At 36.0% G+C, this 23,250-nt stretch overlaps 1 protein-coding gene across 3 annotated transcripts in view; it reads right to left on the bottom strand.

The window, feature by feature from the left end:
• Positions 1-9,464: 9,464 nt before the first annotated feature.
• The window catches only part of LOC117325128 (SCY1-like protein 2), a 122,823-nt gene continuing 109,037 nt past the window's right edge, over positions 9,465-23,250 (bottom strand). Inside the window, exons 8-20 of one of the 3 annotated variants that reach the window (XM_033881091.1) lie at positions 22,690-22,815; positions 21,985-22,161; positions 21,479-21,601; positions 20,308-20,421; positions 20,015-20,147; positions 19,384-19,502; positions 18,343-18,446; positions 17,521-17,639; positions 16,914-16,988; positions 16,149-16,180; positions 14,202-14,621; positions 11,032-11,130; positions 9,465-10,733 (exon numbers count right to left, since the gene is read on the bottom strand). In XM_033881091.1, coding sequence (XP_033736982.1) covers positions 10,710-10,733; positions 11,032-11,130; positions 14,202-14,621; positions 16,149-16,180; positions 16,914-16,988; positions 17,521-17,639; positions 18,343-18,446; positions 19,384-19,502; positions 20,015-20,147; positions 20,308-20,421; positions 21,479-21,601; positions 21,985-22,161; positions 22,690-22,815 — 1,665 coding nt within the window. In that variant the 3' untranslated portion in view covers positions 9,465-10,709. The remainder of the gene's footprint in view (positions 10,734-11,031; positions 11,131-14,201; positions 14,622-16,148; positions 16,181-16,913; positions 16,989-17,520; positions 17,640-18,342; positions 18,447-19,383; positions 19,503-20,014; positions 20,148-20,307; positions 20,422-21,478; positions 21,602-21,984; positions 22,162-22,689; positions 22,816-23,250) is intronic. The other 2 variants (XM_033881093.1, XM_033881092.1) reach the window with 2 other exon arrangements.

Below are 23,250 nucleotides of genomic sequence, written 5' to 3'. Positions count from 1 at the left end.
TAATTGCGCTTTACTCAGTTTTTGCCACTCACTTTCGTGTAAAGGTCTCTGGAGCTTTGTTTAGTCACACCTAAATACGAGTCTTTATTGCAAGATGAGTTGTATTCAATAGCAAAATAACTCTGTTTACTACGTAGATCGGATATACCCAATGTAACAATCAGGAACACTATAGACTATTGAACATCAACCGTGACCTCGATATACCTAATGTAACAATCAGGAACACTACAGACTATTCGACATCAACCGTGACCTCGATATACCCATTGTAACAATCAGGAACTCTATAGACTATTGAACATCAACCGTGACCTCGATATACCCAATGTAACAATCAAGAACACTACAGACTATTAAACATCAACCGTGACCTCGATATACCCAATGTAACAATCAGGAACACTACAGACTATTGGACATCAACCGTGACCTCGATATACCCATTGTAACAATCAGGAACTCTATAGACTATTGAACATCAACCGTGACCTCGATATACCCAATGTAACAATCAAGAACACTACAGACTATTAACATCAACCGTGACCTCGATATACCCAATGTAACAATCAGGAACACTACAGACTATTGGACATCAACCGTGACCTCGATATACCCAATGTAACAATCAGGAAAACTACAGACTATTGGACATCAACCGTGACCTCGATATACCCAATGTAACAATCAGGAACACTACAGACTATTGGACATCAACCGTGACCTCGATATACCCAATGTAACAATCAGGAACACTACAGACTATTGGACATCAACCGTGACCTCGATATACCCAATGTAACAATCAGGAAAACTACAGACTATTGGACATCAACCGTTACCTCGATATACCCAATGTAACAATCAGGAACACTATAGACTATTGGACATCAACCGTGACCTCGATATACCCAATGTAACAATCAGGAACTCTATAGACTATTGGACATCAACCGTTACCTCGATATACCTAATGTAACAATCAGGAACACTACAGACTATTGGACATCAACCGATACCTCGATATACCCAAGGTAACAATCAGGAACACTACAGACTATTGGACATCAACCGTGACCTCGATATACCCAATGTAACAATCAGGAACACTACACACTATTGGACATCAACCGTGACCTCGATATACCCAATGTAACAATCAGGAACACTACAGACTATTGGACATCAGCCGTTACCTCGATATACCCAATGTAACAATCAGGAACACTACAGACTATTGGACATCAACCGTGACCTCGATATACCCAATGTAACAATCAGGAACACTACAGACTATTGGACATCAACCGTGACCTCGATATACCCAATGTAACAATCAGGAACACTACAGACTATTGAACATCAACCGTGACCTCGATATACCCAATGTAACAATCAGGAACACTACAGACTATTGGACATCAACCGTTCCCTCGATATACCCAATGTAACAATCAGGAACACTACACACTATTGAACATCAACCGTGACCTCGATATACCCAATGTAACAATCAGGAACACTACACACTATTGAACATCATCCGTGACCTCGATATACCCAATGTAACAATCAGGAACACTACAGACTATTGGACATCAACCGTGACCTCGATATACCCAATGTAACAATCAGGAACACTACAGACTATTGGACATCAACCGTGACCTCGATATACCCAATGTAACAATCAGGAACACTACAGACTATTGGACATCAACCGTTACCTCGATATACCCAATGTAACAATCAGGAACACTATAGACTATTGGACATCAACCGTTACCTCGATATACCCAATGTAACAATCAGGAACACTACAGACTATTGGACATCAACCGTGACCTCGATATACCCAATGTAACAATCAGGAACACTACAGACTATTGAACATCAACCGTGACCTCGATATACCCAATGTAACAATCAGGAACACTACAGACTATTGGACATCAACCGTGACCTCGATATACCCAATGTAACAATCAGGAACACTACAGACTATTGGACATCAACCGTGACCTCGATATACCCAATGTAACAATCAGGAACACTACAGACTATTGAACATCAACCGTGACCTCGATATACCCAATGTAACAATCAGGAACACTACAGACTATTTAACATCAACCGTGACCTCGATATACCCAATGTAACAATCAGGAACACTACAGACTATTGAACATCAACCGTGACCTCGATATACCCAATGTAACAATCAGGAACACTACAGACTATTGAACATCAACCGTGACCTCGATATACCCAATGTAACAATCAGGAACACTACACACTATTGAACATCAACCGTGACCTCGATATACCCAATGTAACAATCAGGAACTCTATAGACTATTGGACATCAACCGTGACCTCGATATACCCAATGTAACAATCAGGAACACTACAGACTATTGGACATCAACCGTGACCTCGATATACCCAATGTAACAATCAGGAACACTACAGACTATTCGACATCAACCGTGACCTCGATATACCCAATGTAACAATCAGGAACACTACAGACTATTGGACATCAACCGTGACCTCGATATACCCAATGTAACAATCAGGAACACTACACACTATTGGACATCAACCGTTACCTTGATATACCCAATGTAACAATCAGGAACTCTATAGACTATTGGAATCAACCGTGACCTCGATATACCCAATGTAACAATCAGGAACACTACAGACTATTGGACATCAACCGTTACCTCGATATACCCAATGTAACAATCAGGAACACTACAGACTATTGGACATCAACCGTGACCTCGATATACCTAATGTAACAATCAGGAACTCTATAGACTATTGAACATCAACCGTTACCTCGATATACCCAATGTAACAATCAAGAACACTACAGACTATTGGACATCAACCGTGACCTCGATATACCCAATGTAACAATCAGGAACACTACAGACTATTGGACATCAGCCGTTACCTCGATATACCCAATGTAACAATCAGGAACTCTATAGACTATTGAACATCAACTGTTACCTCGATATACCCAATGTAACAATCAGGAACACTACAGACTATTGGACATCAACCGTGACCTCGATATACCCAATGTAACAATCAGGAACACTACAGACTATTGGACATCAGCCGTTACCTCGATATACCCAATGTAACAATCGGGAACACTACAGACTATTGAACATCAACAGTTACCTCGATATACCCAATGTAACAATCAGGAACACTACAGACTATTGGACATCAACCGTGACCTCGATATACCCAATGTAACAATCAGGAACACTACAGACTATTCAACATCCACCGTGACCTCGATATACCCAATATAACAATCAGGAACACTACAGACTATTCAACATCAACCGTTACCTCGATATACCCAATGTAACAATCAGGAACACTACAGACTATTGGACATCAACCGTGACCTCGATATACCCAATGTAACAATCAGGAACACTACAGACTATTGGACATCAACCGTGACCTCGATATACCCAATGTACCAATCAGGAACACTACAGACTATTGGACATCAACCGTGACCTCGATATACCCAATGTAACAATCAGGAACACTACAGACTATTGGACATCAACCGTGACCTCGATATACCCAATGTAACAATCAGGAACACTACAGACTATTGGACATCAACCGTGACCTCGATATACCCAATGTAACAATCAGGAAAACTACAGACTATTGGACATCAACCGTGACCTCGATATACCCAATGTAACAATCAGGAACACTATAGACTATTGGACATCAACCGTTACCTCGATATACCTAATGTAACAATCAGGAACACTACAGACTATTGGACATCAGCCGTTACCTGGATCCTTTACTGCCATTGTAACCAGCAGGGACAGTTTACCACTGCTTCCCCTTCCTACATTGGTTACATGTCCTAGATGATTCGATATTCAAAGACGTGTCATTATCACGATATCCGTGACATCAGAAGGTTTCGAGAGATCCAGGTTGATGATAAACAGTGGAGAGTTTCATTGTCGACATCGTTACCATTTGTTAATATTATGTTGCCTTGTGGGAACGGTTCGATGGGTGTTGATATGCCGCCGTTCTCTTTTTGTGAAGGCGCCTTAATCCAGATTTGACCCAGAACTGCACGACGTACACGGGTGTCGTCTATGAAGAAGAAGACGCGTATCCTTCCAGAACACCTTGTTTTACCCTCTTTGTACTTTTTCAAGGGTCCTCATGCCAATCCATAGTTTGTGTTCGTATTTTGCCGTTGTTTTACTTAATTGTTTGCTGATTAACGTGTGCTTTTTAGATCCCATGTAATCAGAAAGTCTCTGATGTTAATACTACACCAACACTCCACCGTTAACCGATTAATGAATTATGATCTGTCATTTGATGAAAACAAAACAAATCCATGTCATACAAGTTTCATAGAATTGGTTAACTGTTTACTGGTCAGTAAAGGTTATACACCTCAAGCTGTCTATTATGTAAAATATCGGAAAATCTGAGACGTGCAGTGCCGAAGATGATTATATCGGAGATGTATTCTGATATCAATACCGAGATATAATATGCCATCAGGAATCGATTTGTTATTTTGTTGTTGTTACGTTGATATCCAATAAAATTATTCGTAAGAATGGTGATGATATTAACCCGGAAGTAACATATACTTGGTAATGATATCTACCCGGTAGTAACATATACTTGGTGATAATATCTACCCGGTAGTAACATATACTTGGTGATGAGATCTACACGGTAGTAACGTATACTTGGTGATAATATCTACCCGGTAGTAACATATACTTGGTGATGATATCTACCCGGTAGTAACATATAATAGGTGATGATATCTACCCGGTAGTAACATATAATTGGTGATGAGATCTACCCGGTAGTAACGTATACTTGGTGATGATATCTACCCGGTAGTAATATATACTTGGTGATGATATCTACCCGGTAGTAACATATACTTGGTGATGATATCTACCCGGTTGTAACATATACTGGATGATGATATCTACCCAGTAGTAACATAGACTTGGTGATGATATCTACCCGGTAGTAACATATAATAGGTGATGATATCTACCCGGTAGTAACATATACTTGGTGATGATATCTACCCAGTAGTAACATATACTTGGTGATGATATCTACCCGGTAGTAACATATAATAGGTGATGATATCTACCCGGTAGTAACATATACTGGATGATGATATCTACCCAGTAGTAACATAGACTTGGTGATGATATCTACCCGGTAGTAACATATAATAGGTGATGATATCTACCCGGTAGTAACATATACTTGGTGATGATATCTACCCGGTAGTAACATATACTTGGTGATGATATCTACCCAGTAGTAACATATACTTGGTGATGAGATCTACCCGGTAGTAACATAGACTTGGTGATGATATCTATCCGGTAGTAACATATACTTGGTGATGATATCTACCCGGTAGTAACATATACTTGATGATGATATCTACCCGGTAGTAACATATACTTGGTGATGATATCTACCCGGTAGTAACATATAATAGGTGATGATATCTACCCGGTAGTAACGTATACTTGGTGATGATATCTTCCCGGTAGTAACATATACTTGGTATTGACATCTACCCGGTAGTAACATATACTTGGTGATGAGATCTACCCGGTAGTAACGTATACTTGGTGATGAGATCTACCCGGTAGTAACGTATACTTGGTGATGAGATCTACCCGGTAGTAACATATACTTAGTGATGAGATCTACCCGGTAGTAACATATACTAGGTAATGATATCTACCCGGTAGTAACATATACTTGGTGATGAGATCTACCCGCTAGTAACATATATATGTACTTGGTAATAATGATATCTACCCGGTAGTAACATATACTTGGTGATGCTATCTACCCGGTAGTAACATATACTTGGTGATAATATCTACCCGGTAGTAACATATGCTTGGTGATGAGATCTACCCGGTAGTAACATATACTAGGTAATGAGATATCCCCGGTACTAACATATACTAGGTAATGAGATCTACCCGGTAGTAACATATACTTGGTGATGATATCTACCCGGTAGTAACATATACTTGGTGATGAGAACTACCCGGTAGTAACATATACTTGGTGATGATATCCACCCGGTAGTAACATATACTTGGTGATGATATCTACCCGGTAGTAACATATACTTGGTGATGATATCTACCCGGTAGTAACATATGTTTGGTGATGATATTTACCCGGTAGTAACATATACTTGGTGATGAGATCTACCCGGTAGTAACATATACTTGGTGATGAGATCTACCCGGTAGTAACATATACTTGGTGATGATATCTACCCGGTAGTAACATATGCTTGGTGATGATATTTACCCGGTAGTAACATATACTTGGTGATGATATCTACCCGGTAGTAACACATACTTGGTGATGATATCTACCCGGTAGTAACACATACTTGGTGATGATATCTACCCGGTAGTAACACATACTTGGTGATGATATCTACCCGGTAGTAACACATACTTGGTGATGATATCTACCCGGTAGTAACAAATACTTGGTGATGATATCTACCCGGTAGTAACATATACTTGGTGATGATATCTACCCGGTAGTAACATATACTTGGTGATGATATCTACCCGGTAGTAACATATACTTGGTGATGATATCTACCCGGTAGTAACATATACTTGGTGATGATATCTACCCGGTAGTAACATATACTTGGTGATGAGATCTACCCGGTAATACGTTGTGATGAGATCTACCCGGTAGTAACATATACTTGGTGATGAGATCTACCCGGTAATACGTTGTGATGAGATCTACCCGGTAGTAACATATGCTTGGTAATGATATCTACCCGGTAGTAACATATACTTGGTGATGAGATCTACCCGGAAGTAACATGAGATCTACCAGATGATACATTGTGACATGTGTTTGAGGTTCTGTATCAACAGCAATTATATAAATATAAACCAAACACAATATGTTTACTAAAAGCAATTCAACTTTATTAGTTATACAAATATTTTAGGACAGGGTCTTTGTACTGATAAACGTTAACAACAGTAACATGTCGGTATATCTACCTGTTTACTGTATATCATAGAAATTCATACAAAATTGAACAATAAAAAATTAGGTTCTTACCCACCAATACGACAGAGGCATCTACCGGTTCATATACAGGGTAAAGAGGTCAATGCATGCCATTTAAATGACGCGACTGTTCCTAATGTTGTAAGGTAAACCATATAACTTATGGTGATGCCACAATTTTACCTCTCCATGTACTCGTTAACAGTTGACCTTTTCTTTTCTGATTTTGATGTTTGTTTGTATAGGCTGACGCTTAAAGAATTGATTGTTCCATTCTAATTCTTTTCTTTGAATTATTTAACTCGTCAAAGTACCACCAATGCACCCAACATTATTTTCTTATTGCCATTTGAAGTGGTACACTTTAATTTCCATAAGGTTTTGTACTAAGTAAAAATCCTTTAGAAAATAGAACACTTGGGTCGATCGTTTACGGACAATAATCAGTCATTATGTGGTCGTACGTTTATTGGTATGTAACACTGTCACTGATTGGTCCTAATGATATCACATGGCATCAATTATTTCCTTGGAAATACCCCATGACATCACCGAGGAGTCATTATAATGTTTTGTCAGGTTCGTGGAATCTTATATTGACTCCTGCTAAAAATAGAAATTATGTCATGTGTGGTGAGATGTATTATATAACATTCCACAGACCTGGCGAACCGTTAAATTGACCCCCGGTGATGTGATGAGGTATTTTAAATGAACTTTCTTCGTTTCTGTTTGTTTTTGTTTTTGTTTTATTTTGCTTTGATTAATATTAATCATATAATAAGTAAATGAAGACTTTAGTTTCGGGGAATCCGTGGTTTTACGGACCTGTCCTGACCTTTATCCCCCGGCCTTCGGCCTTGGGGAATATTGCCCAGGTCAGGTGATTAACCCATGGATTGCCCTCAACCAAAGTCTGTATTTGCACATGCAGATATAGTATTACATTTTACTCGACAATTGTTACAGTTATCAACAGTTATAACCCCGTGGCGTCATAATGAATCGAGTTGTGATTTCTCGTACGGTAAAATAAGATATTAGCCAAAATGATAGATTAAAAAAAATAAATAGATTTTAAGTATTCAGTCAAAATGTTGATACATTTCAGATTTCAAGTATTCATACAAAATTTTGATAACTTGGATTTGATGTTTTCATACAAAATGTTGATAACTTAGATTTGAAGTTTTCATACAAAATTTTGATTTCTAAATATTTGCAGCAGCTTTAGTTATTGGAATAGATAATTGTACACCTGTTTTATACTATAAAAACGTTTTGGACTCTTATTTAGTTGTATATGTAATGGATTGCTTTGTTTGTACGAGATTTACTCTGGCAATGGACTGGGTCATATTAGGACGGGGTAAAATGAAACCGAAGTAAGAGCTTCACTAAAAAAAACCTGTGTTATTTTGAGACAAAGATATATAAATAAATATAAGAATATGAACAGGATTTACAATTATTCATAAGATAAATACCAGAAAATAGAATTTAATGTTGGCGACTTATTTATGGATAAATGATACGAATTCCATTCCAAAGTGATGTTGTTCACTTACCAGTATCATATATGTACTTATGTATGTATACGTTATCTGTCGGACTTGTACCTACTATATCATTATAGGACACAATTCCTTTTGCAACTCTCCTACTGTGTTTTGAAGTTTGCCTAGTATAACGTTGCATCCGATCGAAAATGATTTTATTTTGTTGAATGATTGGTGTCGTTTTAATGGAATTCCAAACACTTTTAATTATGGTATCAACGAACACATGTTTATAGGTAAGGAGTATTTCTATTGTCACATAATGACGTTGCACGGCTGGTTAAATGTTAAACAGGAGGTTTATTATAAATATTTGTATTTATTGATGACAGCATGTTTATTGTAAAACAGTTTATTCTGGTGTATGTTAACAGTAAACATGTCGTTAAACAGTAAACTGCAGTTAAAAAGTCAGTTAGTTTTCATTTTAAATTGCATTTTTTGTTAAACAGTATTTGTATTGTTAACATTATGTGTTTTGTTAAACCGTATTTGTATTGTTAATGAATGTTGGTGAATGATAGGATGATTCATAAAAGGTGTACGAGTATTGGTAAATGCTTGTTAAATGTTTCAGGTATGAGAAGAATCAAGTATAGCAGCACTGATAGGTTTTCTTCATTGCCACATAATATACTATAGAGTTATATCAATATCGACTGATTTATATCAATATCGACTGATTTATATCAATATCGACTGATTTATATCAATATCGACTGAGTTGGAGTTCAAATATTGTTTAAACTTGTTAAGCATATTTAGGTGTCGTCCCAACAATATCTGCACTCTTTTAAAGTTCATTTTAATTAGTATTATTATCAGCTGTTTAGAATGTCACATGTTTTACGTAAAATACGAAAACCAAAAAAACAATAATTATATAAGATGGTACTAAATATAACCTTATAAGTGGTGTGATATAAAATACATCCCTCATGGATAACATTTCCTGTATGAATTAGGTCTCGCTCACACAACATATAACAGTACATGTAAGATCTCGACAACGTTTTCAATATGATCCACCATTCTAAGACGGTAACAATGCTATCGGCAGTTGTCTCAAGTAAGCGTATATATGAAGCCGCCATGAGTCCGCGTGGTTACACCCATACCATGGTTTATCTAATGTAGTCATAAAAATAACAGATATATTTAAAGCCAATATAAAAGTTACAAAAATTATATTAGATTAGCTAAATACACTATTATTGTTGCTAAAGTATCTGTCACCTCGGCTAATTCTATAACATTTCTGTACCATTTTAGCTAAATTCTCGTTAATGTATGTACACACAATACTCATACTTCGAGGTCAATTGAATATCACTTTCCTTAAACTCCCAAAGAACGCTATTATGATCAGCTGAAATCAACCTTGATCTAAAAGTATGTAAGGTCTCCAGGAGAACGATGATCTTGATTCTTATTCTAATTTTAATGTTTGTCTCATATACTTCTCGCGTGCAGACTCGATACAAAATCTGCATTAACACATTTTCACACCTGTCAGACAATCATGACACATAATATGCATGCATGATATTCAACTAAAACACTTTGATATTTCATAATCTTTGCTGGAAACGGAATACGTAAATATGGAAGGCCAAATGTTCCTGATAAATTAAGACATCCGTACAGAACAAATACAGAATTACATCATCGTGATGATAAATAGTTATACCAGTAATTGGCGAAGGGTTCTAGTAGAGTGTGAAATCTTTTCGTATATAAGAGTCATATACATATTTTTTTTTAAGTTAACATTTCTTGCTGTCAGTTTTACGTCCAGAATATCTAAACAACTGTAATGTGACACCTACACAAAATGTCAACGCTCCTGTGTGAATGCAGAATACGTCGTTGGTGAGTGTACTTGGTGGATGTACTTGGTGGTGTACTTCAGTCTTGACGTACACATGTTCCAATGGAAATGAAGAGAGCTGCGGCATTATGCTGATACAGTTATAAGAACAGGCGGCAGTACGAATCTGGTCATTTACTGGAAAACAACTGCATCTGTCATAAAGAAACAACATATATAGGAAAATAATTCAACATGGAAACGTCTACGCCGACAAACGTTACAACATACAACGCATTGTTTAGTAATTAGGTAGTCATCATAAGGTCAAAAAGGAAATACTATGTTCGGTTCAATTTCAATGTACGCATTATACCAAACAAGCCAGCCGGGGCCATAACTTTAAATTCATCGCAACAATAAGTGAGTAAAAATAATCATAAAAAGACTATATATTATCAAAACACCTGCTTCTAACAACTAAGTACAAATGAGATAGTAAATTCGGTTTACCACGCTTTCGCCTAGTGCCTGAAAACTTGCTCGTCTCTGTCCTCCTTTGTTATCGCCAAACCCAAATAAACTTCCACGGCTGTTCTTCCTCTCAAACTCCTGTAAAGGAGATCATGACAGAACAACGCTTACCTTGTGTAAATACACGACAAATGCGAGGCTAACATGATTACATGATAGAGTGTCCAGGGTGTGTGTGCTGGGGAAAGAAAGTGATTAAAACACAATGGTAAAATAACTTGTAATAAGAAATAGCCCTTCATATTGTGTTACCAGTTAACTATAAAATTTGTCTACTTTCATTTGCTAGTTGATTGACATTACACTAATGAAATGAAAATATTGCCAAGGTTAAAGACGGCAATGCATTAACAGCATGTTTCTGGTGGAATATTGGAAGTGAAACAAAGTTAGAACATTCGTTATGTAACAATCGAGTGTGAAAATAATACTTCTGTTCAAAAAAAAAAAAAAAAAAAAATACGAAACCAAATCTAGACCATAAGTGTAAGAATTTCATGATATTTCGGACTTTCCTATATCATCAGTAATCAAGAATTATTCAACGTTGACGGAACATTTTAATACTAATTCTTAATACTAAAAAAAAGAGATAAAACATTAATATCAATAATCACATGGTAGAAAACTGACCTTACAGTCTCCAATGCAACTAGTCAAAGCATCATTTATAAGAAAATATAGGTGTCTGATTATAATACACGTAAAATGGTAACAATGAAAATAGTTTCATTCCTGGTTTTACGAATAATGCAAATATCTAAAATACATTTGCTAAATTAAAAATATCAAGTATCTAAATGTGTAATTTATATCATAATTGCGACACGCGATTTCCCAATTCTAAATCTATTGACCTGAGGACAAATGAGAGACAAGAGAGAAAAGAACTAAGTAAAGAAGTGCAAGTGCAGTGTAAGAAAGAGAAAGAAAATGAAGAACGGAAGCATACAAAATAAAGATTTAGATAAATAATAGCATTTGTCATATACTTGTTTAGTTTGTTACTTTTCTTATAGAATATAACTACATTGTACATACATTTGTACGGTACAGACTGACGTTATGACGACGGTTTACATTTACATTGTATTTACAATGATATTGAACAACATAGAGGCAATGCTTAAGTGTTTAAGCTAGCATTGGCTATGATTCCAGCAATGATCGACTGCGACAACGCTTAAAAGCATGCATGGGTATAGTTAATCCTAGATCTAAGCATTTTCTCTAATTTGTTTGCAAAAGCAATATCAATTCATGCAAGCAATAGCCGTTATATTAAATTGTTGAAGGATATCTGCAAAGTTTGAAAATTGAAAATAAATTCGCGTTTTCCTAACGACATAGGACTATTATAATGTTAGTCCACTAAAGTTTATCCTTGAAAAAACATTTGTGGTTTGGTAAACTTGATCGGTAAAAAGCATGCGTGCTGTATAAATCAAACTCAGATATAATAGAGTGCAGCAGAAAACACGTGCACTAATATCTAGAGCAGAAGATAATGTAAGTAGTGAGGTTGTCGTCCTGCAGGTTACAGCAAGTCTACCGTCTTTATAATAATAAATCTATCTTCCCTATATACAGCAAGTCTACCATCTTTATAATAATAAATCTATCTTCCCTATATACAGAAAGTGTACCATCTTTATAATAATAAATCTATCTTCCCTATACACAGCAAGTCTACCATCTTTATAATAATAAACCTATCTTCCCTATATACAGCAAGTCTACCATCTTTATAATAATAAACCTATCTTCCCTATATACAGAAAGTCTACCATCTATATAATAATACACCTATCTTCCCTATACACAGCAAGTCTACCATCTTTATAATAATAAACCTATCTTCCCTATATACAGAAAGTCTACCATCTATATAATAATACACCTGTACAGCAAGTCTATCATCTTTATAATAATAAACCTATCTTCCCTATATACAGAAAGTCTACCATCTTTATAATAATAAACCTATACAGCAAGTCTATCATCTTTATAATAATAAACCTATACAGCAAGTCTATCATCTTTATAATAATAAACCTATCTTCCCTATATACAGCAAGTCTACCATCTTTATAATAATAAATCTATCTTCCCTATATACAGAAAGTGTACCATCCCTTTAATGATAAAACTACCATCCTTATATCAGAAACAAAGCGTATCATCCCTATATATATTATCGTCCATGTATTGGACATATTTTGCCATCATATACATTATGGTGATTACTTGAGGTGTTAATAATTACATAGCTTCTATAAAGGAAATTATAGGCAACAACAACAGTATCGTCCACAAGCATGTAGTGTCTGAATCAGCCGCATGACCACGTGACCACTGTAAGGGCTGAAGAACACAACCAGGTGGTTGCTGAAAGCTACCTCTGAGTAGATGTCTTTTTCAGAGTCTTTATATAAGTTTCCTTTATCGTAGCTCAACCCTAACAGTTTAAACAACACCTTACTAGTTCTTCAATAGTCCACCTATTAATCCGTGCATGGAGAGTTAAACCAAATTATATTCCGATTATATCAGCTGTGTACAGATAAACCAAAAATAGTTTTGTTGAAGTTACAAGGCACTATTACCTACAGGTATTGCATGTCGACTGTAGGACATCAACAACACATGCTTGATATAATCTAAATCGGTATGTAAAGATATTTAAGACTCACAGTCGAACCCATTTTACCAATAAACAAGATTCACGTGAACCTGGTTTTTTCATTTCTGGGTAACAAAAATGTTGTATGTGTGAATAGATGACTTTCCGCACACGTGTTTATTAAAAATTCAGATACAATTTTATGGTAAACACCGGGTTCGACCACAACTATGGATATATTAGAGGTACACAACATGTCTATGTTCTGGGAAAATGCGGGGGAGGGGTGATATATAGATATATAAATGTTATATATATGTAAGATATACTTTGAGATATAAAGAAACACCAAATTGGTTATAGGAGTTTTTACATTGGGGTATGGGTTACCGTGGGAGAAACACTAGTCATTCCAGGAAATTATCTGAAAATTTTGATATAAAGGCGAAACACGTGAATAATGAACACTGCAAAGATGCCAGGGTAAAATAGACGTTGCATGGTCAGGCAAGCGTGTCCAACTTACGGGCGTGATGAAGGGACCAGCACTTGTTCGGCGCTGTCGGGGGTCAGTATAACCATAAGGATCGTCGTCAAAACCGCCTAGGGGAAATATTCCAAGACTATGTGTGCTCGTTTTGCGGGGCTTCTCCCCACCCTCGCCGAACATACTAATCGGTAAAATGCCAACACTATGAGTGCTGGGACGGCGCGGTTTTTCAGTGGAGGATCTCCGGGAGGAGTCAGAAGACCCACGGCGATACTCTCCAAACCAACTTACAGGTAGTGTAAACTGTCCGAGGCTCTGTGTACTCGGACGTCGTGGCCGATCCGAGCAGGGACTTTCGTCCGAGATGAGGCTGATTCCTGGTGTCCCTCCTGCTGGCGGGATCAAACTGAACCGGCGCTGGTTTTCTTTTTCCGGATTGAGGGACAATTTATCGTCCTGTAATCGATTGAAAACATCAGTAATTAAAACACATCTAATGGCCTCATTCCAGGTTTTCACAGGAAGTCTACAGTAAACCTACACTTTTAACAGTAAGATTTAACTGCTCTGACGAATGTGATTGGCTAACTGTTGTTTCTATATACATTGTGTACACAATATTACGAATATTTGCTGTATAAATTGGATGTTTGAATTCAGTATCGTTTAAAAATAATACATACTAGAAAATACATATATTGTGAAACAGTGTCATTAGTAACTAGAAAATATAAAATAATGTATATGCAGCACTAACATCTGGATAGGCAAACCTAATACACAATACAATTATCAACATTAATCCTAGCACTGCTATTTTAAGATAGTCTTAAAGAATGTAATTCCAAGACCTTGCCTAAGATTCAACTAGGGTTTTAAGGACCAAGAAACAAAATATTTTACAGTTACAACGGTACCAAGCTATATAATCATCATCGTCCCAATCATGTCAAACATTATCATCATCATCATCATCATCATCATGGCAATAATCACCACCATCATCATATCATCATCACATAATTATCATCATGCTGCAACTATCAATCTCATAAAATCATCATTATACCAACATAGGTTGCATAAGGAACTGATAACTTGCCTTGCCTAAACAGCCTGGAATTGATTGTCGAAATATTATGAGTGGTAGTGTTGTAGTATATCAAAAAGATGCAGCCTATTATTTATCTGTCCCTGTACTTTTTTTTGATATTATGTAAAACAAACTTGGCAAAAATGAAACAAATTAAATATATATATATTTTACAGTTGTACCACTGGCGTCTGCTTCTGGTTAGTATTAATAACATAAAATTAGACCCTGCTCATACTATATCAACAAGATGTAACACTTGAAGATCTACAATTCTTCGTTTGTGAAACGGAAGTAGACTAGATTGGTCGACAATTATAATTAATCTTGTTTATACAGTTGTCGACCAATCAGATTACATCCCTGCAGGCCAATCTAAAATATACAGACTACTTTCGTTCCACAGTCGATGCTATCGGCTGTCACGATCGCTTTTAATCCACCTTCTCATCTTTAAGTCATTGTCATACAAGAGAATAGCATGCATTGATGTTTAAGGATTCTAAACCAAGATACGTTACTGAAGTTTACGTGCATTTGATATTTTAATCGGATTGAACTGAAATTTAAAGTGAATCGAAGCTCACCCCCCACTTCCGGTTTTTCGAGTGTTACACCTTGTATGTATAGTAGTAGTAGACTAATATATCTTTATACTATTTTGTTTCAACATCAATAGAGCGTTTTTAACGCCATCGATTCGAAATATGACTTTAAGCTGTGTGATCCCTCAAATTGTTTATTTCTTCTATGGTTTAGACTGTTATATGTCTAGCCTGGTGATTATTGTTTCTGAATGTATCTGTCTTCTAAATGGAGAAGCATATGCTCATGTGTATGGCAATACCTATTATAACCATTGGTTTTCTGTCATATAATGGCAAACTTACTTTTACATGCTGCATATCAGGACTGCTTGGAGCTGAAAATTTGAAAATATTTGTCAGAAACATTTCTGTGTACATGCCAGAAGCGGCGAATGCTTAGAAATCAAACTGACACAATTTAACACATTTAAATGTAATATTAAAATACATCAAAGTTCCATTGAGCAACTTCTACTTAGTAATTAGTCTGTTCGCTGTTAAATTCACTTACTGAAACTAAAATGTATAGCAGTAAAGACGTGATTAACGAGCTTTATGGTTGTAAGTTGTCATTATATAATAAGTATACCTAAATTAATACAATAAGTATGTTAGTGTAATAATTTGAAATATGGTAATATGTTACTGCTGTGCACTTTTCACGATACAATAACTATGGTTTATTAAGAAACATACACGAACATGCATGCTTCGTGTAGTGTATAGTGTACATGCAACCTCTTTGTGATCAGTGCTTCTATCAAAATAAGTATCACACTTTCCACAAAATAGAAAAAAAAATAAACATTCCATCAAAGTAACGGAATTACCGTCTCCTTTTTAAAAGTGCCGTTACAATTCTTTAAAAAGAAAGATTACACAAATATAGCGACACATTGTTTGTGTTAAAATGTGTTGTAATGATACGGTGGAAGAGTGTAATTATGTGTATTTGAAGAAAGGAGTAAGCTTATTGATCACACATCCATGCAACATTCGAAGCTGAGTGGAGCTGATAGCGAAATTAGCAGTGGGTAGACGTTCAATCAGGGACTATATACTGTTTACCTGCGGACGTCAGAGCGGCTAATTGTTCACGTGATCTGTCGAGACCAATCAGGGACAACTTGGACAGAGATTGCTCTACCGATGAAGAATGACAACATTTTGCAGGAACATACATCTTTAGCTATTGTGTACTTCCCCAAAACAGAAATGTTAACATGTCAAATTGTACATAAGTTTTTATAAAAATATGATATATTTATTAATCCGAAGATGAGGATGACAGGATTGCGAATACATAGTTTATAGCATGGTATAGCTTAGCTAAGCGAAAATGGCAAAAGGTAAATAGGTACAAATTCGATTACAGTTTTCAGCATTCGATTAATACAATGTAGAAGTCGATACCATTGGTGGCATGCATCATGCAACGTCCTTCCTGATACTTTAAAACAGTAGATTATACTGTTATACTTTTTACCAGTTGATGATTGCTGTTCGTGTTCTTCTTTCAGCACAGATTTACAATAAAAATGGATAATGAGAGGATAGGATGAGGCTAAATGACAGCAAGGGCTAGATGAAGGTTCAGCAATGTACAACGTGAAACAGCAGATGCTGGATTAAACTTGTATCAATAATTAAAAAAAAAAAAGATTGGAAGCTTTACCTGTGCGACTTTTTGACATTCCACTATTTTCAACAGTCAAAAAGATTCGAGATGAAGTTGACGTGCTCGATTTTTCGTCCTTAGTCTTACCGTCAACCAGTGGCATGCATATTGACCCCCTTCATTATCGCAAGCATCCAAAATGAAACATGGTCAATGTCAGACAAGGAGGATTGTATACAGGCCCATTCGTAAAAGTAGTGAAATAAAGAAAAATAAAGTGATTGTGAAAGAGCGGGAGTGCCTTATAACTTGTTATTTTTGTACTGTGGACGACATGTGGAGTTTTTATTAATATGCCTGTTTGTTTTTATCATCGTAGGACCAACCGTCCTTATTATCGAACGACCAACCGAAAACAGATATTCTAATCATTCGAATCTGGTATTGTACATTTTATGTTGCAGTTCATACTTCATTTGTATAGAAATGATAAACCAATCTTTATGAAGGCAAAGAAATGTGTATTGATTAGGAATACTTACAGGCAGTGAATGATTACGAGTCTGTATGAACTTTATGCATAATACTAGTATATTCTAAACATACTATTTATTGTATACAAATCTGGACGTTCCCGGTGAATATCAAATATAACCAATTATCTGTATGTTCCTTCTCCTTACTCTACATTCTATGACGTGATAAAATAACAATGTCCGCTTGCACTTATCAATATGTATAGTGTATACTACGTTATAGCATCATGTCACGGTGATATCTTTATTGATCTGTTACCCAGATAACGGGTAAGTTAAACTTAAATGGCCATTGCATTTCACACCTCTCTTAGTTATGAAGTGTCCGGGACAATGTGCCTACCTTTTTGGAAGTGGTACAGCCGAAGTCTCTTCCTGCATCTTATTGCGACGTTTTCTGTCAATCTGCTCCAGCATCTCTCTGAGAACTTCCATTAGTGCACTGAACTGTAACGGTGTGACATGGCCTTACGTACATCATATATACATGTAATGATGGGACATTTTATATGACCTTACTTACATCATATATCATTGTAATGATGAGACATTTGTCATGACCTTACGTATATCATATATCAATGTATAATGAGACATTTGACATGACCTTACGTATATCATACATTAATGTAATGATGAGACATTTGTCATGACCTTACGTACATCATATATCAATGTATAATGAGATATTTGTCATGACCTTACGTACATCATATATCAATGTAATGATGAGACATTTGACATGACCTTACGTACATCATATATCAATGTAATGATGAGACATCTGTCATACTATATATAACGTACATCATCTGCAAACGTTATGGTTTTTAAGCATTCAGTGCGATACCAGGAACAAAAGGAAATTGTAATCAATCCGTTATCTATGACTTTTCATGAATTGTTTCCCTTTGTTCATGATAACACCACTACGGATGCTGAAAGTGTGCGCTAAAGTCACATACTGAGATAATATGCAGTTATTAGTGAACACAATCATAGATTTGTCTAACGTTATCATAGTACAAGTCATTCATTATACAAGACGGTAATTGATTTAGTAAAATGGTGCTAATTCTATTATGTTTAATGCCTATAGATACCAATTCTTCTGATAGAGTTCATAAGGAGCTTGCAATGCAAATGTTACAAAATATATATAAAACGTAAAACGAACGATCAAAATAATATAAATGATAAATTAACGGAATAACTGGCATCGCAAATCATGGAATATGCAATTACGTGAGGTCGGTGTTTAATAACAAGTGTGCTACTGCCAAATAGAAGCCAATGAAATCAATTGAAACAAATTAGAAGCAAGCCGTAAATCAACACGTATGTTTGGTAATTAGAATGTCAATCAGAGAACTAGTGTTCTTACCTTTTCCATACTAAGGCCAGGGTTTACGGTATGCGGAATGAGGGGAGGCATCACCTTTGTCGCTATTAGATTATGGGTGAGGCCAAATTTTTTGTCACTTAACATGTGCTTATAAATACCTGCAAGAAAAAAACCCAACTTTATTTTCTCTCGAAGTAATTCATTACCGACGGACTAATAGGCGAAGCAAGATTCGCTATGCAATAAGCTAATTATGAAGAAACTAAGGATAACAATATACGCACGATATTGTATGCCTGTACGCGCATATCCTCTGTGCAATTGAAACCATTTGTCCATCAGCCTTATTAAGGTCTTTGTTAGAAAACTCTGAGGTTTTATCCATATAAGGACGAAATAATTCCCATTTGTATTTAACCCTGAACCAACGTAAACACCTATCATACAATTATTTCCTCAACTTCTACTTTCAAAATAGTAGCGACAAGCAAAACGTTTCCTCACTTCTATGTCTATGTTTGCTTTGTTTTCTTACTCTGTCCCCTTGATGTCCGTCCTCATAAGACCCTGGCTGAGGCGAGAACATTAAACCCCTAAACATACAAAACAAAACAAACGCCTAAAAAAACAAAAACAAAAAAAACCGGCCAATGGTACCCTGGATACTGACCGACCACTGCCATCACGATATCCGGGTCATGACCTGTGATATCAGTCAGGAAGGGTAACACCTCGTCCAGTATTATCATCTTGTTCAGGCTATCAAGCAAGTAGTCTATGCAAGACAACGCATTCAGTCGCACCTGCCAAAACAGTAAAACAGGAAAACGACATCAAAACAAATACATGTAGTGCATGCATAATCAATACTGTAAACGCTAATTGTTCCTGAACATAGGCTGATGACATGCTTTATTATATTAGTACGTTTCCACAATATACCACGGGATGTAATACACTTACCCTCACATTGCTTCCTTTGTGGTAGAGAGCTTTTGCCCGAGGTAGCACCATATTTCTCATCACACTATCGTCTAAGTATTCTTTGATAATACCAATTGCATTTAGAGCTGCCTCCTTTAATGACAATAAAAGTCCAATACAGTAAACGTTACATACAAAATACACTTGAAATGTTGAAACATAAACCTGTCTAATGAATGATTATGAGTATATTCAATTTCAGTTAAATTAGACGATGCGATATAACCTGTTTTTGTTAACCTTTCATCACACAACACACCATGTTAAAGGATTTCTGTGAGCGTATTATATATACTAAGCACGTGACCTTCAAAACGATTATAAAGTACAGATTAAACTCCAATGACAGAACTACAAACTACATGACGTTATATAGGTTACCATGACAATGACTTAATTGATTTTTCAACCGAATTAAATTCCGTTCCAGTGACCTTGTTTCCAATTTAAAAACCTCAGTGGAAATGGAATTTATTCTCTCTATATTTTTAACAATATATTTCAATTTCAACTCGAATTGGACTCAATGAAGAGACCAACTATTACCTGGCATGCGTTGACCAGATTAACTTTGTCTGTGTAAATGTATATTATACTTTTTGTTGGCGTATTTGTCTGTATAACAAAATCAAATTATATTATGTATTGTTGTGAATGCGTCAATGACCATCCTATGAAGGACAGAGTCGTCATCTAGTGTAGAACGGTTTACTTTGCTGTGTCAAATGTGTCTCTTTGTTAAAAAATAAAGGTAAATAAACATGTGTGACATCTTCTCTTCGTCAGGAATTTGCTAAATACATATATAGCGACTCACTCTTATCGGAAACCTACGGACGCAAGACCTTACATTCTGTGACTGTTCAACCTTTTTTATTGATAGCAAGGCACAATACGCATATTGGTTTTATTTGTCTTCAAGTGTACTTTGGTTTTAGATTATTCGGGGGAATTTAATTTGACATAAATGACCTTTCAATGATTCTTTATCAATTAATAGATAATGTGACTTATAAAAGTGGCATTGAAATTAATAAATCCTCAGTAGGAAACAGTGTACATTCCGCAGTTTCCTCGGGTACTACCATAGATATATATATATAACAAAACACACAACGCTTAAACACAATACAAAGACGACCTACTATACCTGTGCCTGTAATGAGTTGGACTCCAAGCTGTTGAAGACGAATGGTAAAACCTCTGACCGTATTTCATCCGCTGGACTTTTCATCAGCACCGTGTCCAGTTTGTCTAGTATGTACACTGTCGCCTAACACCAGAGAGCTAAATGTCATTACATAGCACCTGGTATACAATCTAAATGGATCAGAAACTAAATATTTTTTTCTATCTTTGTAGAATTTATAATCACCTCCACAAAAATCATTTACTTATTTCACTGCATTTTATAGCAGTGAACGCTGCCTTCTTCGACAGGAAAATATGCTATCATAACAAAACACACACTACAAGTCTGCATTATTCTTAAAAAAAGTGAAATAGTTTAAGTTGAATTATTTCTAACTATTGCTAAATTCCCATTCAAGGCGATGTTCGCATTATTGTCTCTTGCAATCCTTAGTATTGAAAAGTATTCAATTCCTTAATGCAAACCAGAACAGTTTCCCGGACCATATCACTTCGGTAGCATACCTGAACTGGTTTAGGCGAGTTCATGATGAGTCTGAAAAAGGGCAGGATCTTCTCCACGTATTCCTCCCGTGTGGCGTAGTCGATAAGGGTTAGCAGGGGAGATAATGCACTGGTGATTGTGTCGGCTGTTGAGCATTCAAGGCAAAGGGCGGGGAAGACATGGCGATATAATATTTTCTAAACAAAGAAAACAGGATATTGTTTATTAATTATTGTGAATAATAGTTGTAACATCGCAACACGTGCTTACACTGTCCCCTGGTCGAGATAACCAGAGTCTATAAAAATGGCAATTACTAATCCTACTTAAAGTTTAGTAGTTTGGGAGGAGGACGACTGGTTCATTCTTTGGCAGTATAATATGACCGGTTGGGGTGTCCTGCAAGGTATCTTTGGCAGTATGCTTTAGTTATGTAGTTCTATAAAGCAGTTTAGCACTGTCACAAGAAGACAAACACAAATACCTTGCAACCTACCAAAACACAAACACATTCGCCACACTCATGGAGCTCGTACACAAGGAAGGCCGTCCTTAAATGGCCATAAATGATGATAGGAAGTTAAGCAATGCAAAATTAAACAAAACCATATTAAGATTATTCATTTGCTATGACCTACTTTAAAGAGATGTTGAAAATTGATGCTACCATGAAGAAACAAGATAAAAGCCAATCAAAGAGAACACGCGTGTTGGTTTTCACTTACTTTCGGTATACTGGGGATGACTTGTGCTATAAACGCGTACACTTCAGCTCTCTGGCAATAATCCATTATATCTATATTATCTAACTGTTGTAAACTTCTAAGGATGGGATCGTTGAAATATTTTAACTGTAAAACAAATCATAGTTACTTATAATCAAAGTCAGTTGTTTTGTTTAACCACACAATATATCTATCTTGGAATCTTGAAAATAAGCCATGCTTTATATTTTTCAGTAAGGATTTCATGGCTTGTGTTTGAAATCGATATAATATAAAGATAATTGATTTTCAATATGTTTGAGCTAAAAGTCGAATGTTGCGTATTTTTTTTTATTTATTTCTACAATACAGAATTGCCAACAGTTAACCGACGTTTCAAGCTGAAAGCTACAATACCTAGATATATAATGATTCTGTATAAATATACACTGATGAAAGAAAATGCAAATATTATTATTTATAATTTTTAGATTACTTCCAATAACTTCATTCATAATTCAGAACGTCTGTCTTTCATATTTTACAGTTTTTATCTAAGAAAACTTCCTTTAAGTCTCCTTA

This window comes from Pecten maximus, chromosome 4 (genome assembly GCF_902652985.1).
Source record: "Pecten maximus chromosome 4, xPecMax1.1, whole genome shotgun sequence".
In the NCBI taxonomy this organism is placed as follows: Eukaryota; Metazoa; Mollusca; class Bivalvia; order Pectinida; family Pectinidae; genus Pecten; species Pecten maximus.
Note: the sequence above shows the minus strand (reverse complement) of the source record. Positions and strands in the feature narration are given on the sequence as shown.